Genomic DNA, 18000 nt, shown 5'->3' with positions numbered 1-18000 from the left:
TTTGCCGATAAGACTTTTCATGGAGATAACACATACCCTACTTATCGAAGAAGAAACAATGGATACAAAATGATGGTCCGTGGACATGAGCTTGATAACAGATGGGTTGTTCCATACAATCCTTACCTTCTTGCAAAATTCAACTGCCATCTGAACGTGGAAATCTGCTCTACAGTCAAGGCAGTAAAGTACATGTATAAGTATATCTACAAAGGTCATGACAAGATTCATTTTGTACTCAATTCACAGGATTCTAATCAGCTGAATTCTGATGGTCATGTCTGTGCAATCGATGAGATCAAAGACTATCAATCGGCTAGATGGGTCTGTGCTGTGGAAGGTATATGGAGAATATACAGGTTCCTGCTGTTTCAAATACATCCTGCTGTTATTCACTTACAGCTTCACTTACAAAACTGTCAAGCATTGAATTTCAGAGAAGACCAAGACCTACGTGATATAGTAGCAAATAGATTTGCTAAGAGAACCATGTTGACAGAATTTTTCTACATGAATTCTACTGATTCTCTAGCTCAGAATCTCAAATGTACTTACAAACAGTTTCCTGAGCACTTTGTTTGGTATCCAGGAAGGAGGAAATGGGAACCAAGAAAGCAGAAAGACTCTATAGGTAGGATAGTAACAGCCAACCCAATGGAAGGAGAACGATACTTTCTCAGATTGCTACTCACAAATGTCAAAAGTCCAACTTCATTCGATGACTTAAGAACAATAAATGGAGCATATGTACGTACTTTTCGGGAGGCAGCAATTCTCAGGGGTTACTTTGAGTCTGATAAGTCACAACAACAATGCCTTCAGGAAGCAGCTATGTATCACATGCCATATACTTTGAGAAGATTATTTGCCACACTACTTGTTCATTTTCCTCCTTCAAATGCCAGGTATCTTTGGGAACAATTTGAAGAGCCATTATCTCAAGATATCAGCAGAACTCCACAAGTATCAGTTGATCAAATTCGTTTCCAGGTACTGTACCAGATAAATCAGTTCCTACAATCAATGGGAAAAGATATCAATGAGTATGCTTTAGTTCCAAATATCATGAATTTTGATAGCTTGAACAACAACACTCGTGATATAATAGCTGAAACAACAATCTCTGTACCAGAGCATGACTTATTAGCAATTGAACAATTAAATGCTGATCAGAAAAAAGTTTTTGATATTATTATAAATGCAGTTTTTGTTGAAAAAAAAGGAGCCTTTTTCATTGATGGACCAGGCGGAACAGGAAAAACATTCCTTTATCGAGCACTACTAGCAGAAATCAGGTCAAAAGGACACATAGCTCTGGCTACAGCATCCTGTGGAGTTGCGGCTTCGATTCTTCCAGGTGGAAGGACAGCTCATTCAAGATTCAAGATACCAATTAGTGGAACACGAGATAAGCAATGCAGAATTAGTAAACAAAGCTCATTAGCAAAACTGCTGCAATCTGCAATTCTGATCATCTGGGATGAAGCTCCAATGACACACAAGACTTCAATTGAGAGTGTTGACAAAATTCTCAGAGACATAATGGACTGCAACAATTTGTTTGGATCAAAGGTCATTGTTTTTGGAGGTGACTTTCGTCAAGTCTTGCCAGTAGTAACAAAAGGATCAAAATCTGAATTTATCGATGCAAGTATAGTGAACTCATACATATGGCCACAGCTACATAAGTTGCATCTGACTCAAAATATGAGAGCAAGATATGATGCAGAATTTACTGAATATCTACTCCGCATCGGAAATGGAACAGAGCCATTTATCTCCAAGAATTCTATCCAGATACCTGCATCAATGCTGATAAGATATACCAATGAGGAAGAATCAATGAACACATTGATCCGCACAGTGTTCCCAGATTTGAACGCTTTTTGCCAGGACAATTTCTCTGCAATTAATCGTGCTATTCTGACAACAAAAAATGACTTTGTGGATCAAATTAATCACAGGCTCATTGTACAGTTCAAAGGACAATTGCAAGAATATACCAGTCGAGACAAGTGTATAGATAGCTCTGAGCAGACAATCATGGAAGATTTGCTAAACAGTTTGACTCCAAATGGTTTCCCTCCTCATAAGCTGCTTCTCAAACCATACTGCCCTATCATGTTACTGAGAAACATCGATCCGCCTCAGGGATTATGTAATGGCACCAGGCTGATATGCAAATCCTTGAGCTCCAACATTATACATGCAGTCATAACATGTGGAGAATTTGCTGGAAAAGAAGTCTTCATTCACAGAATCTGTTTTAGAGCAGAGAATAATTCAGACTCACCAGTATCATTCGAACGAATTCAGTTTCCTGTTCGACCCTGTTTTGCTATGACAATAAACAAAGCTCAAGGACAAACACTTGATTTTGTCGGCATATATTTGCGTGAGCCGGTTTTCTCCCATGGACAGCTATATGTAGCAATGTCAAGAGCTAAGAATAGTAGTTCTATTAAAATTCTGATTAAACCATCAATATTTGACGACCAAGAAGACTCAATTACAGAAAATATAGTATATACAGAAGTACTAGATTTAGCTTATCAATCACTGTTCTAACCATTTGTATATCAGTTATTTGTATATATTCATGATTTTACACCTTTCTTTCGCTTCATCCAGCACTTAGCTACTTATATTATGAGTTGCAGGAGGAAAAAAATATCATCTCATTTGCTGAAATAATTCCTGGACTACAAAACTGGACAACTATGGTTCAGGTTCTAGACAAGCAAAAGCCATTACTCTCAAAGGCAGGAAACCGATATCAGAAACTCATATTAATTGATGAGCAGGTAATACAAATTCTCAATTTTATGTCATGTTCTTTATTACTCAATTTTGACATTGACATCAAAACAACCATGACTATTCTCAGGGGTCAACAGTTGAAGCAATGATTTATAAATCAGACATTGAGTTCTTCCGAAATCATTTCCAACTTTACAAGCGATACATTCTCTGCAATGCTAGAGTTGAGTACACACCATCAGAGTATTCCACTCATCCAAATCAATGCACATGGTACATAGACAACTCTACTGTTGTTCAAGCAGTGAATGAAGTCGAGCCACCTCAGATTCCAGCTGTGTTCAGATTCTCACCCTATAGAAGATTTTACCAACATATGGATGACAACACAGATATAGGTAACCAACAAATCTTACTACTAACTTGCTACTGCACACATTATAGTTATAACTCAGCACAATTGAAAATCAGATGTCCTAGGCATTGTCGCTGAAGTTCATCCTCGGATACAAAGGGCCACTACAGCTACTAGAGAAGTGGTACTTATAGATAAAAGGTAACTAAAACTATCCATTTATTCTATATCAGTTCTAAACCAGCACACATTGATACAAATAATCTCTTCTAACAAATGTTCATCTATCAATCAAATACACTACAGCATGATGCCAGTTATCCTAACACTATGGGGTGAGCATGAAACAGATGAAGGCCAAGCACTTGCAAATATAATTGACACAATGCCACTGATTGTTGCACTTCGGATTAAAGTATCATCATATCACAGTGAGTATATAAGAAATTTCTTATGCTCCACATATTTTCTGACTTTGAACATACTGAACCTGGTAAATATTGCAGCACGTAAATTGAACATACTGAACCTCGTAAATTGAACATACTGAGCCACGTAAATATTGCAGCACTGAACCTGTCAACAAAATTTGGATCAAGCATTCTTCTCAATCCTCCAATACAACAAGCTGCTGATCTCAAGCACTGGTGACAATTCTTCTCAACAAACATCATTTGAAAATATTTTCTATTAACTGCATATTATAAACATTGTAAATAAAACTTCTCTATTCATCACAAGGGCTATTGAGAATGAAACAGAAATCAAAAAATTGATAGCAGAAAAAGCATACCACAACCGAGTTAAGCTTCTACCACAGCCAAGGGATGACGAGCTGACCACTATTCAAGACTTCCTGGCATTTCCTACGGTAAATTCTACAACCCATCATTTATACACAATAATATTTTCAGATTTCTAACTACTCACTATAATTCAATACAGAAAAAAGCTTACTGGTTGCGTGGTACTCCAAAATTGCTAGACAAAAGCCAGCGATTATGGTATAATGCTTGTCCACAATGCCATAAATCATTCAGAGGAAAGCCTATCTGGAAAATTGTTTGCACCTCATGCAACAAACATGTGAATATAGTGACAAGATCTCGATTAACTGTAGAACTTGCTGATTATTCTGGAGTTTTAACGCTTGATCTTTATGATAATGATGCCCTTCAGTTACTACCTTTCACACTTTCGCAGATGCAAGAGTTAGAAAACAAGGTAAGAAATACTGTTTCCATAAGCATATAGAATATTGTCATCAACAAATAAGTATACTGTATCTAATGTCAACCTGTTCATTTTAATTGTACAGCATGAACTGAACTATCAAGCTATTGAAGAGGCCATTAACAACACTATCATAACATGCTTTGTGAAGAAAATGCCAAACACCCATGCATCTGGCAGTACTGAAAAATACTCTGCCATTATTCTGCACAAATCCCTTCTAGCAGAGATTATATCACAGATTCCTTCAACCACTGGCTATTCAGAACCAAATCCAGAACTGCCTTCCACCAGTATTGATGAAAATGTGGTCAGTACTGCTCCAAAAGACACAAATGTGACTTCCAGTTGTCTCTCTACTCTTAAGATCAGTGAGAGCCCAACTAAAAAGCAACGCAGTGACAAGTATCAAAAGCAAGATTGAAAATGCCATATATTGGTTTTTGCTATTACATACTTTTGAAGCTCTGCTGGGTTAACTTTTGATAGCTGAAGCTTTCCTGTATTTTGTGATGGTCAAATATTTTACCAGCTTTTGTACACTTGCTTAGCTTTCTGTTCACTTTTGCTTAAAGATAGTTAGCTAAGCTTTTTGAAAGTGCAAACGTACCACAGTATCATGTATAACTTTTGATTTGTACAACTTGGCTACTCAACTTTCTATCCTTTAACGTTTCGTTCATCAAGTGTTAGTAATACCAAGCATTTGATGTGAGTTGACTGCTCCCACTGCTGCTTCAGCTTTTGCGGTGATTTGAACATCCGACTGCTGGCTGTGCAGCTGGCTTTCATAGCTTCTGTTGTACTTCAGAGCTGTGTGGATGGAGAAGGAAAAAAGGCTTTTTCTCTTCAAATTTTAGAATCTAAAATTTATTATAAATGAATGTTTACAAGCGATTTAACGTTGAAATAGGAAAACACAGAATCCCGCTTGCGGGTTTCAGCGTTATTATGCAGTCGGGATTTTTAAATTTTTTGTTCTACTCCACAATTGTGTGGTCTTTTGCTCTTAAAATTTTAGAATCTAAAATTTATTATAAATGAATGTTTACAAGCGATTTAACGTTGAAATAGGAAAACACAGAATCCCGCTTGCGGGTTTCAGCGTTATTATGCAGTCGGGATTTTTAAATTTTTTGTTCTACTCCACAATTGTGTGGATGTCGAAAAAATTTAACCAATCCCAAAAAATTTCAAATCGCTTTGATCATGTGTTATAACGTTTAAAGTAATTTCACTTAAATCATAATCAATGTTTAGAATTGAACTTAAACCATGAATTGAACTTTGTCCGACAAGTTTAATATTAAAACGTGTTTAATATTATCAAATGTCTTTATATTATCAAATTAAACACATTTTGTATTATCAAACATTTTGTTTATATTATCAATTGTTTAAGTAAAATGTATTCTGGTTTTTAATATAAAAACCATCACTTGTGTTTAAGGGGTTTCTAATATAAGGATAACCATCTATATATTTAGTGCAGCTGGCTTTCATAGCTTCTGTTGTACTTCAGAGCTGTGTGGATGGAGAAGGAAAAAAGGCTTTTTCTCTTCAAATTTTAGAATCTAAAATTTATTATAAATGAATGTTTACAAGCGATTTAACGTTGAAATAGAAAAACACAGAATCCCGCTTGCGGGTTTCAGCGTTATTATGCAGTCTGGGTTAATTTTTAGCTGAATGTTTTTGTTCTAAATATTTTCCAGCACACTTGCTTGCTTTCTGGTCTTTTGCTCTTCAAGATTTTAGAATCTAAAATTTTTGAAATAAATGAATGTTTACAAGCGATTTAACGTTGAAATAGGAAAACACAGAATCCCGCTTGCGGGTTTCAGCGTTATTATGCAGTCGGGATTTTTAAATTTTTTGTTCTACTCCACAATTGTGTGGATGTCGAAAAAATTTAACCAATCCCAAAAAATTTCAAATCCCTTTGATCATGTGTTATAACGTTTAAAGTAATTTCACTTAAATCATAATCAATGTTTAGAATTGAACTTAAACCATGAATTGAACTTTGTCCGACAAGTTTAATATTAAAACGTGTTTAATATTATCAAATGTCTTTATATTATCAAATTAAACACATTTTGTATTATCAAACATTTTGTTTATATTATCAATTGTTTAAGTAAAATGTATATTATCCTTTAACGTTTCAGCAGATTTTGTACAGTTCAGCAACTTCCCCTACATTCTTATTTAAACATTGTTACCTCCGCTTTTTCAAAATCCAAACGTACCAGAATTTCATTTATAGTTATTAACATTTGCATCACAGAAACTAATCTCCCTTCACTCCCTTTCTTTTGCTTTGTGCTATCAGTCAAAGCTGATTCGATATTTACAATCATTTATTCATTGCACCTTCATTTCCAAAACAGCCAAACACCATACTACAATGGAACTGATTACCACCTCACCAAATACAAAAACAAATACACCAGGTACAAATATTATCCAACTAAAGTTGCTAAACACAGTATCTAACCACCAACTTAGACATGGAATACACTAGAGTACAACAGCAAACATTTCCATAATACAAATCATAAAAACTCATAAAAACATACATAGCTATCCGCTAGAAATTTCTCCCAGCTGCATCAGAAAATCCACCCATAGCACTTTCAATTGCTTTCCTCTGCTCTTCAACTTCTACTTCCATACGACCAGCAATTATCTGCAGAAACGGCAATTCTCCAATATTTCCTAATGTACTTTCCAGCACACGAGCTTTCTCTGGATGCCGATAAAAACATTTGAACAAATCATATATCTCATTCCTAAGTAGAATATTATTTGCTAAAACTCGATCTGCACCCCTCAACATCCCATTATCTTCAGTATGGCCAGGCAAATTTCCCCGCACATCACTTAGTGATAACCGATTGAACATAACCTCAATACCTGGATGCAAATCACGCAATACTCCAATACGATTATCAGTGTAACTCATCTTAAACCAAGAAAAAATCACAAACACAAATCACAATATACCAACCAAACTAACAAATTTATATAGAACAAGTACATCAGAAACCAAAAACAGACAAATACAAAAAACAAAAATATACTGTAGACATGTGAACCAAACAATAATAACAAACACATATATACCAGACAAAAAAGCACTATACACACGTGAATCCCCTACTCTTTCTACGAACCAAAACAAAAGCAATCAATAGTCAACCTGTCTCATTACATTGTCCAAACATCTATATATGTGTTGCATGGAACAGCTGAAAATTAACCAATCCAAACATCTTCAAACACAGACCTCTATCAATTTTATCATATCCAATCCAATATCCTACAATTATTCACCATTCATTAGTTCCAAATCTTATAGATAAACATCAGATAATATACTTCATTTTATTACGCATTTAATCCAGATGCAAATTTTCATACACATTCATCAGTTTACAGATACAAATCTGTAAACACGTTCAATTCACAAGCTTTGCTTATTACTTTGCCGCATTTGTATATTCTTGGCAAACACAAGACACTCATACAAATCAAAACATTAGTACTTTATACAACAGACAGAAATACATATGACGCTACTTTATGCAGCAAATACACGATTATCATATCCTTCAGAAACTGACAAACACATCTTAATGCTTAAAAACCATACGCCAAACACCAAACTAACAAACACATTTTCCCAAACTCCAACTCCTTAATCACTTTCGCCGCCCATGTCACTAGAAGATGGCGGACTGGGAAAGTAATACTTTTCTTCTAACACTTCCACCCTCATCCTGTTGGCAATCAACCCCAAGATAGGATAGCCTCTTCCAGTCCTAAGCGCAGCTTCCAAAACTGAAGCCCAATCATGATGCCTGTAAAGCTCTTTAAACAAATCACACAATTCATTTTTCAGCAAAACATTTGCCACCTGAGCTCGTGCAACCGGTTCTGCCGGACGATTCCGACAGCCATTTCCCATAGGATAAGCTGCTCCACGAACAACAGCTACCTGATTAACCTCTTCGTCCACCTCTGGATAATATAGTTGAACAGTGGGAAATCTTGCGCTCCCGCTCGCCATTTGCACACACTAACTATCTACAGACAAGTACCAAATATATACTACTTCTCCCTATATCAGCTTCAACTATGTAGGGAACAAACAATACTACACCCGTGAATTCCTGTACTTTTTACCCTCCTCCTACCCTGCAAATTACACGTCTGATACCACCTGCACACCAAAACATCTAGCTGCTATCCAAATGTCAAGACCAGATATATTCTAACACCGTCAACTAACTGCCTTTCTACGCTAATACAACACGTAATAAGCATATAATAACTCAAACATATTATAAACATATAAAATATAAATACTAATATATAATTTAATTTAATAAATATAAAATATAATACTAATCTATATATACTAATACTAATTCACATATAATTTAATAAATTTACATATGCACAGCACTAATAATAAACTCAATTTCTAAAATGTCCAAAAAAATCAAGAATTTAATTAAAATATTTAATTTAAAAAAACCGGATTGCTCGATTAGTACCATAACTTTTCCGACAAATTAAATAAAATTTTTGATGTGTTTAAATTAAATCAAACGTTTAAATCAAATGTTTAGATAAAATATTAAAACATGTTTAATATTATCAAATGTGTTCATATTATCAAATTAAACACATTTTATATTATCAAATGTTTAAGTAAAATGTATTCTGGTTTCTAATATAAAAAACCATCAATTGTGTTTAACTAATTTGCTATATATTTATTCAAACAATCACTAATTGCATTCTTAAATAACTTTTTAAAACCATTTTATTCAACATACAGATACAAAACTTTAGTACAATTACACCCTCTAATATATAATTTAATTTAATAAATATAAAATGTAATACTAATCTATATATAATTCAATAAACCTATATACAAATATAATATATACTAATTCTAATTCACATATAATTTAATAAATTTACATATGCACAGCACTAATAATAAACTCAACTTCTAAAATGTCCAAAAAAAATCAAGAATTTAATCAAAATATTTAATTTAAAAAAACCGGATTGCTCGATTATAATTGAAATTGTCAAGTCATCCATACCATAACTTTTCCGACAAATTAAATAAAATTAATGTGTTTAAATTAAACCAAACGTTTAAATCAAATGTTTAGATAAAATATTAAAACATGTTTAATATTATCAAATGTGTTCATATTATCAAATTAAACACATTTTATATTATCAAATGTTTAAGTAAAATGTATTCTGGTTTCTAATATAAAAACCCATCAATTGTGTTTAAGTAATTTGCTATATATTTATTCAAACAATCACTAATTGCATTCTTAAATAACTTTTTAAAACCATTTTATTCAACATACAGATACAAAACTTTAGCACAATTACACTCTCTAATATATAATTTAATTTAATAAATATAAAATATAATACTAATCTATATATAATTCAATAAACCTATATACAAATATAATATATACTAATACTAATTCACATATAATTTAATAAATTTACATATGCACAGCACTAATAATAAACTCAATTTCTAACATGTCCAAAAAAAATCAAGAATTTAATTTAAAAAATAGAATTGGAATTGTCAAGTCATCCATAGCATAACTTTTCCGACAAATTAAATAAAATTTTTAATGTGTTTAAATTAAATCAAACGTTTAAATCAAATGTTTAGATAAAATATTAAAACATGTTTAATATTATCAAACGTGTTCATATTATCAAATTAAACACATTTTATATTATCAAATGTTTAAGTAAAATATATTCTGGTTTCTAATATAAAAAACCATCAATTGAACAATCACTAATTGCATTCTTAAATAAGTTTTTAAAACCATTTTATTCAACATACAGATACAAAACTTTAGCACAATTACACTCTTTTACCTAGCGCCCGCGCATTGCGCGGGACACCTCCCTAGTATAGAGAATAGGAAGAATTTTTTTTTAAAGTACATTTTATTTTTTTTTCTTTCACTGTAATCATTCACTAATGAAATTAATTTAAAAAAAAAGGAAAGTAATTTCTTGCGTTGAACACGTATTAAAGAGAGATTAGAAAAAGAGGGTTAGTTCAAACAGTTACTTTCGATGAAGATGACAGACTTTGGCGATTACGTAATTTACACACAAGGAAAAAACAAAGGGAAAATAATCTGGGAGAAATCATGAGGAATACAGTAACAGAAGGAAAAAGGAGGACAGAGTCCAGTCAACGACAAAGGATATCTTCCACTATGATATTCTCCACTGGCTGTCCTCCTGTAGTCTTTGCAGCATCCCCAAAATTTTGCTCCGTTAGTCCAAACTTGATCCTTCAGTCCCCAAAATTTTGCTCCGTTAAATCTTCAGCCAACCAGCAAGGTAAGTTCAGTCGCTAAAACTTGTACAACCCTAACAAATATGAGCAGATGTTGCCATGCAGGAGATGACAAGTTCAAAGAACCGAAGGAAAACTGCCTCAAAGACATTAATACTGTCCACTGCAGTACAAGTGATCCTTCATCTGCCTCAGATTCAGCTCCCAGCGATCCCATGGTCTGATTCTTGTCCCCAAATGTCTATGATTTTTCATGCTTGATTCTGATTGGATGGGCATAATTCAAATGTTAGATGGGTTTTTGGATTGTTCAAAGTTTAAGATTATTAGGACTTGTTTGGAATCAAAGTTTATTGTCAAGTTTGTTTGTTACAAATTTTTTAAAAACTTTATACTACGGTAAATTAAAAATATTTTTTAAAAATTTTAAATTATACATTTTAAAATATTAAAAAAATATAAACGCCGTTTGGATGGGAGTATTTTTCAAAAACTAATTTTTTAAATATAATAAAAATTTTTAAAATGTATTCTAAAAGATAATTTAAAATTTAATTTAAAATTTAAAATTATATTTTAAAAATTCTTTTACTCTTAAATATTTTAAAATATTTTCTAAAAATATTTTAAAATATATTCTAAAAATTATGCTATAGTAAATTTTTTTAAAAATATTCCAAAAAATAGTTAATCCAAATGGAGCCCTATACATTGAAATTTTTTTTTTAAAACTTCTACAAGTAAACTATAGTAAAATTTTAGACAAACTCCAAAGAACTCACTTTCCAAAATTGCTTATGGGTTTCGTAGTGATTAGCCATAAACTAGTGGTGGAGTCATGACCTATGGTCTGACAATAAAATATTATACACCTATATGATCATGTAATTATTATGTGAAGAGAAATTTAATTAAAAATTATGTTTTTACTACGATTTTTTTGTGTTGTGAAATTATTGAAGTTATTTATTATTCAAGTAGTAATCAATTTTGTAGTTTAATAGCTTTAAAACATTTCTATTATAGGAGAGATATTTCAAAAATTGGTTGTCAGATATATAATGTGTATGGAATGAGGTTTCTCATAATATAAGGTGCAATGAAAAGGGAAATATATTTTATTCCCGAGAATTGAGGGGTGCAATTATGATAAAAACATAAAAATTTATAGCAATTTTAAGGTTATTCTTTAAATTTTGCAACGTTGAGTGGCAATTGCCCGCCCTCAACATACCGCGGCTCTGCCACTGGATGGTACCACAATCTTCAGGATGATGCATAAATGCGACTGGTTGGACGTCTAGGCTAATACGACTTAATGCTAGAGAAGTAACTGGAATATTGGAATTATGTTTGAAGGGGCAAAAATGAGCTGAAAGCATGTGATTGGATACAAAACTACATTCGGTAGTCATTGCACAATTACAGTAATGCGAGTTAACAAAAACTGTTATTACAAGATATGCTTAAAGATATTTAACTTCTACTGTTTCTGGAATGCAGGCTATGTTGAAAAAAGCTCGCCCTCCAAAGCTAGATTGGTACGAGGAGTTATATGCGTGGGTTATGGGGAAATTCAATAAACGTTACGAGGCTGAGGTTGGTGGTGGTTATGAGCAGTAAATTCTTGGTATGTTGACCATTTGGTTCAGTAGAAGAATACTGATAAATGCCTATTTTCTTATAAGATTGCAGGCTATAAGTCTGAACTTTTTGCTAATCTGAGAGGAAAGGCTAATAAGAAAACCATTTTGGTTGCTTCTATGGTGGAAAGTAGGTTGACCTGCCCACCGTAGACAGAGAGAGTGCTAGAAGGACAGCTCAGCACAAGCATATCTATCCATGTTTTTGGGGCCCAGTTTAGAATAGGTGACCCGCAAAGCCTTTTTATCATCTGAAGGAGCTAAGAGCAAATACTAATATAAATTGGGTTGGGTGATTAAATAAATTAGTGAAACAATAGATGCTATACTGGAATAACAATAAGAGCCAAGTTTGTCCTTTTTGAATTTGTTATCATCTGAGGCGGAGGAAACAGAAGGTGGGATAAAAAATTTTCACATTAAATTAAATTATTTTTTTAAACTAAGCAACTAATTTTTATTTACCTTGTAATTGTTTTTTAACATAATTGGGTTTCACCTTTTTACTTTATCATCAATTGCATTTTTTGCTTGCTTGTTTCAATGGATTTGCTATCATTAGATAATCCTATCACAACAAAATCTTTTAATTCAGCACTTACTTTTAAGTGTAAAGTTTGATTTTTACTATGATTTGATTATCCTTATCATTAGATCATTTTAATATTTAAAAATTCTCAAATTTTGACACTAATTTACTGGTCAAATTTGTGATTTATAGTTTGTCATGTCCAATACAACTAGTTGCAGAGTTAGAATTTAAATTCATAACCATCTAGTTATTTTAATAGTTCAAACGTTCAATCTTTGAAACTTTTGTATTATATGATTTATGTTTATGATTATTTTATCTACAATCTCAATTCTAGTTTCTTGGTGTATTATGTTAATTATATTTATGATTACTTATCTACAAATTTGATATCAATTTGAAAGTCACTATGTTACGTATAAGATTACTTATCTAATTTCTAAATTAAAATTAAAATCTACCAGGTCAATTATGTCACGATTCTGGTTTTTTGTAACACTGTGTTAATTATATTTCTAATTATTCATCTACAATTTTGATTCCAATTAAAAAATTCACTATCTATGAGGACTTAGTTAGAGGGATCGCTGTTAGTATAAACTTTTTAATACCATTTTCTAAACTTTCAATTTTATCCTTAGGGAAAAACTTTTAATTTTTGCTCTAATTGTTTAATCACATTTTGCCAATATAACTACCCTAAGTATTGTAATTACCAACTTACTATAACCTTATGAACCAAAATTCTTCAATAAATTATTGTGAAAAATAAAATTTTTATAAAATTAATTCCTTTTAATTATTTATGTATATAATTACTCATCTACGCGAACTAACAATTAAATTTAATCCTTAAGATTGGAGTACACATAAATACATTTATGGGCTTTTAACTTACCAAAATTGCCCTTCAAATTTTGTCCTTCGCCAATTTGGCCTGAGAGCTGCTCCCTTATGTATATAATTACTCATCTACGCGAACTAACAATTAAATTTAATCCTTGAGATTGGAGTACACATAAATACATTTATGGGCTTTTAACTTACCAAAATTGCACTTCAAATTTTGTCCTTCGCCAATTTGGCCTGGGAGCTGCTCCCCAGCTAATGCCAATTATTGGATAATCCGACAAACCCAATTAACCCATTTAGAATTATCTTCTCCCAAGTCTCTTCTCTTCCCCCATCCTTTTTTTTCAAAATTTTCATTTTGTCATGATCTTAACTAATTTTGTTTCATTATTATTATTATTATTGTTGGTTTTATTTTATTATTTTATTTTCTCTTAGTTTGTTAACTTGCTCATTTTTTAGCATTACCAATTTATGATAAGTTTTAGCCTCTTTTTATATTCTTATTATTCAATTATTAAATAATATGTAATTTTGTGACATAGAGTATAAATGAAAAAAAATTGGTAATTAGGCTTATTGAGCATTATAAGTAAATATATAAAACTAATGATGGGTACAAAGAGTGGTATAAATTGATAATTTAGTTTGCAAAAATGAATTTAAATGAGTTTATAAAAAGTTAAAATAAATGGGTTATAAATGGGTAATTGGGTTATCCATTTCATTTTTCCCTTACCCATTTATACTCATTTAATTAAATGGGTATAAATGAGTTGACTCACTTATACCCATTACCCATTTTACCCAATCCAAACCCACTCAAGTCATCCATTTTGACACCTCTAGATGAAACCAGGAAATCTTGAGTGAATAAATGACTTTCTTGCATCAAAACCTGAGTTTTGTTATTAGTTATTACTGACAAGGTGTTTAACATACCAGTCCAGTTTTCAGAGTTACTATCCCGAGTTCAACATGCCATGTTGGTGCCAGCTGGGTTATGGTTATGAAATTGGTTTCTTGTTAATTATTATTACAAAAAATATTTATAATTGGAAAAGATTCAATTCTTGCATACTGAATAATAAATATTTATAGGAAAAATCGTTTAAAATGTCTTTCACATTTCGTTAAATGAAATAGTATTTTTCTTAAAGAAAAAAGAAAAAGTTGGTTAAATTATATTAAAAAAGAATTAAAAAGGATAAATGCAATAAAGGAAAAATGCTTTTGAACCAATAAATAGAATTAAAAAATTAAATGACAAAAATTGGATAAATTACTTTAAACAAAATAGAAAAAAAGAACACTTTAAAATGTCTTTAAAGACGTCATTTTAAAATAATTGGGGATGTTGCATTGGGTCAGGGGAGGTTTTTGCAATTATCCCAAAAAACAATGCAATCCTCTGCAGAGTGTTTCTCTCACCAACAAGATAAATAATAACCAAGACAGCTAAAATATTCTTCTCATGCGCCAACCTTTCCCTTGAAGAGTGGATAAGCCTGGTTTAAATTCAACACGACGTGAGTTAAGAAAAATTTATGGCAAAGACCTACAATTCAAACCGAAAGCCTGAAATGACATTTACCAGAAGATCAATGTCACAAAATCACAAAGAAAAGTATAGGGATAATTGCAGAAACCCCCCTGACTTTTATAGTAATAGCATTGACCTCCCCTATCAATTTTGAAATAGCACTGACCTCCCCTATCAAAAGTTGGAGGCAATTTAATAGGCAAAAGTGGGTCAATTTACTAAAGTACCCTTGACATGATTTAATTTTACCAAATGAATGTGATTAGTACTTTCATCAAATCCAACAAAACATTTGTTAATAAAAATTACACTAAATTAACTATTTCTGCATAGTTTAACTAATTAACTAGATAACTAATAATCTAATTAATTAATAACTAATTATCTAATTAACTATTAACTAATTAACTAATTATCTAATTGTTAATAGTTATTAACTAATCAAACTATTTCTGCATAATTAAACTAATTAACTATTAACTAATTATCTAATTAATTAATTAACTAATTAACTAATTTCTTTTTATCTAATTAACTAATCTCTATTTATTTGATTAACTAATTAACAAAATCTGTTGTCTGTCCGAAGCTAATAAACTATTTGCATGTTAAACTAATTAACTAATTAGCTGCTTAACTAATTAACTACCTAATTATCTAATTAATTAATTAACTAATTAACTAATTTTTGTTTATCTAATTAACTAATTAACTAAAGTTGTTGTCTATCCGAAACTAACAAACTATTTGCATGTTAAACTAATTAACTAATTAACTGCTTAACTAATTAACTAAAACTGTTGTTTGTCCGAAACTAACAAACTATTTGCATGTTAAACTAATTAACTACTTAACTAATTAACTAACTAATTATCTAATTAACTAATTAACTAATTTCTGTTTATCTAATTAACTAATTAACTAATTAACTAAAACTGTTGTCTATCCGAAACTAACAAACTATTTACATGTTAAACTAATTAACTAACTAATTATCTAATTAATTAATTAACTAATTAACTATTTTCTATTTATCTAATTAACTAATTAACTAAAGCTATTGTCTGTTCGAAACTAACAAACTATTTACATGTTAAACTAATTAACTAATTAACTGCTTAACTAATTAACTAATTAATTAACTAACTATTTGCATGTTAAACTATATGCAGTACGCATTACCTATTTAAAGTATCGGCTCTTTATAGCTATTTTACTTTCAAACATTTAATTTATAATAAAAACATCAATGTTTGTAAGTAAAATTCAACAAGTGTTACAAAAAATATCAATATTCTTACTTTCAAACATTTAATTTATGGCCCTATGCCCCTCCATTTTTGTAAGAATATTACTGTAACACTTGTTGAATTTTACTTACAAACATTGATGTTTTTATCATAAATTAAATGTTTGAAAGTAAAATACCGATAAAGAGCCGATACTTTAAATAGGTAATGCGTACTGCATATAGTTTAACATGCAAATAGTTTGTTAATTAATTAGTTAATTAGTTAAGCAGTTAATTAGTTAATTAGTTTAACATGCAAATAGTTTGTTAATTTCGGATAGACAATGGCTTTAGTTAATTAGATAAATAGAAATTAGTTAATTAGTTAATTAGTTAATAATTAATCAGATAATTAGTTAATTGTTAATTAGTTTAACTATTAACTAATTAGATAATTAGTTAAGCAATTGTCAAGCAAATAATAATTGTCAAGCAAGAAGAGGGCAAAATTGGAAGAAATTTCTTATCTCACTTCTACAAAAGCTGTCAAGGAGGTTTCTGCAACAAATTGTTACTGTTCAGGGGAGGTGAATGCAATTTCTAAACCTAGAGGGGAGGTCAGTGCAAATCTCAGAAATCTCAGGGAAGGTTTCTGCAATTATCCCAAAAGTATAATCTTTTTCTTTCTCAAATCGAATGATAGGAGCAAAGCTAGTCAACATTCAAAAGATGCCTTAAAAAAATTTAAAAAACAGCAAATGTCTACACACAAAGGAAAACTTTTCTTTCCCACATCATTTGCCCCCTCTGGAATTTTCCCCCTTTTTGGCTTTAGTTTTCTTATGATTATGAGCACAGCTAAAAATACTCAGCTACAGTGACAACATAATTTTTAATGTAATAACCCGTAATAATTCACTATTATTACAAAATCATTGAAACTAGACTACAACCGCCAACTGCTGTATCTCAAGCTATAATTTTTTAAAATAAATGAAAAAAACAACTAAGCACAGAATAATTCCCAATCATTCGTACCATATTATGTAAAAAGAAAGAAGCAATTAAAAAATTTGAACTTTACGAGAATTACTACCAACCCAGAAATAAAAACTCCTCAAATGAAGAATACCGCATCTGCCACCAAAGATTCACAAGGACTTGTGAAGCTTAAAAAAATAAACAAGAAATGCAATCCAGCATTGAAGGACTAAAAAACAATTTTTTTAGATAACTAAGCACATATTTACATGAATGATGGTGCTGATGTAAACAAACACAATGGGCTTACGAATTTATTATTGATTCTGTTGGGCTTCTGCTGGGGAAAGGAGTGAAGGTTGAGAGTGGGAATTGTCAGCGTGTAAAAAATAGAAATGTGAGTATAAGAACCCTAATTTGACGGAGAGAGCGCGATTATTTAAGCGTCCTTGTTGCTGACACACCCTCAAATTTGGCTTGATTTC

General features: G+C 31.3%; 1 protein-coding gene and 1 pseudogene across 1 annotated transcript; both read left to right on the top strand.

Moving 5' to 3' along the window:
• Positions 1-18000, top strand: part of LOC113702884 (ubiquitin-conjugating enzyme E2 20-like) — a 198893-nt pseudogene that overhangs the window by 151646 nt on the left and 29247 nt on the right.
• Positions 10613-12734, top strand: LOC140021460 (uncharacterized). Its single transcript, XM_072072292.1, has 3 exons — positions 10613-10951; positions 12237-12332; positions 12422-12734. The coding sequence occupies exons 1-3, from the start codon at positions 10817-10819 to the stop codon at positions 12527-12529; spliced, it is 339 nt and encodes a 112-aa protein (XP_071928393.1). The 5' UTR covers positions 10613-10816; the 3' UTR covers positions 12530-12734.

The sequence above is a fragment of the Coffea arabica genome, chromosome 1e (assembly GCF_036785885.1).
Source record: "Coffea arabica cultivar ET-39 chromosome 1e, Coffea Arabica ET-39 HiFi, whole genome shotgun sequence".
NCBI classification, from domain to species: Eukaryota; Viridiplantae; Streptophyta; class Magnoliopsida; order Gentianales; family Rubiaceae; genus Coffea; species Coffea arabica.
This window is presented reverse-complemented; position numbering and strand designations above follow the sequence as displayed.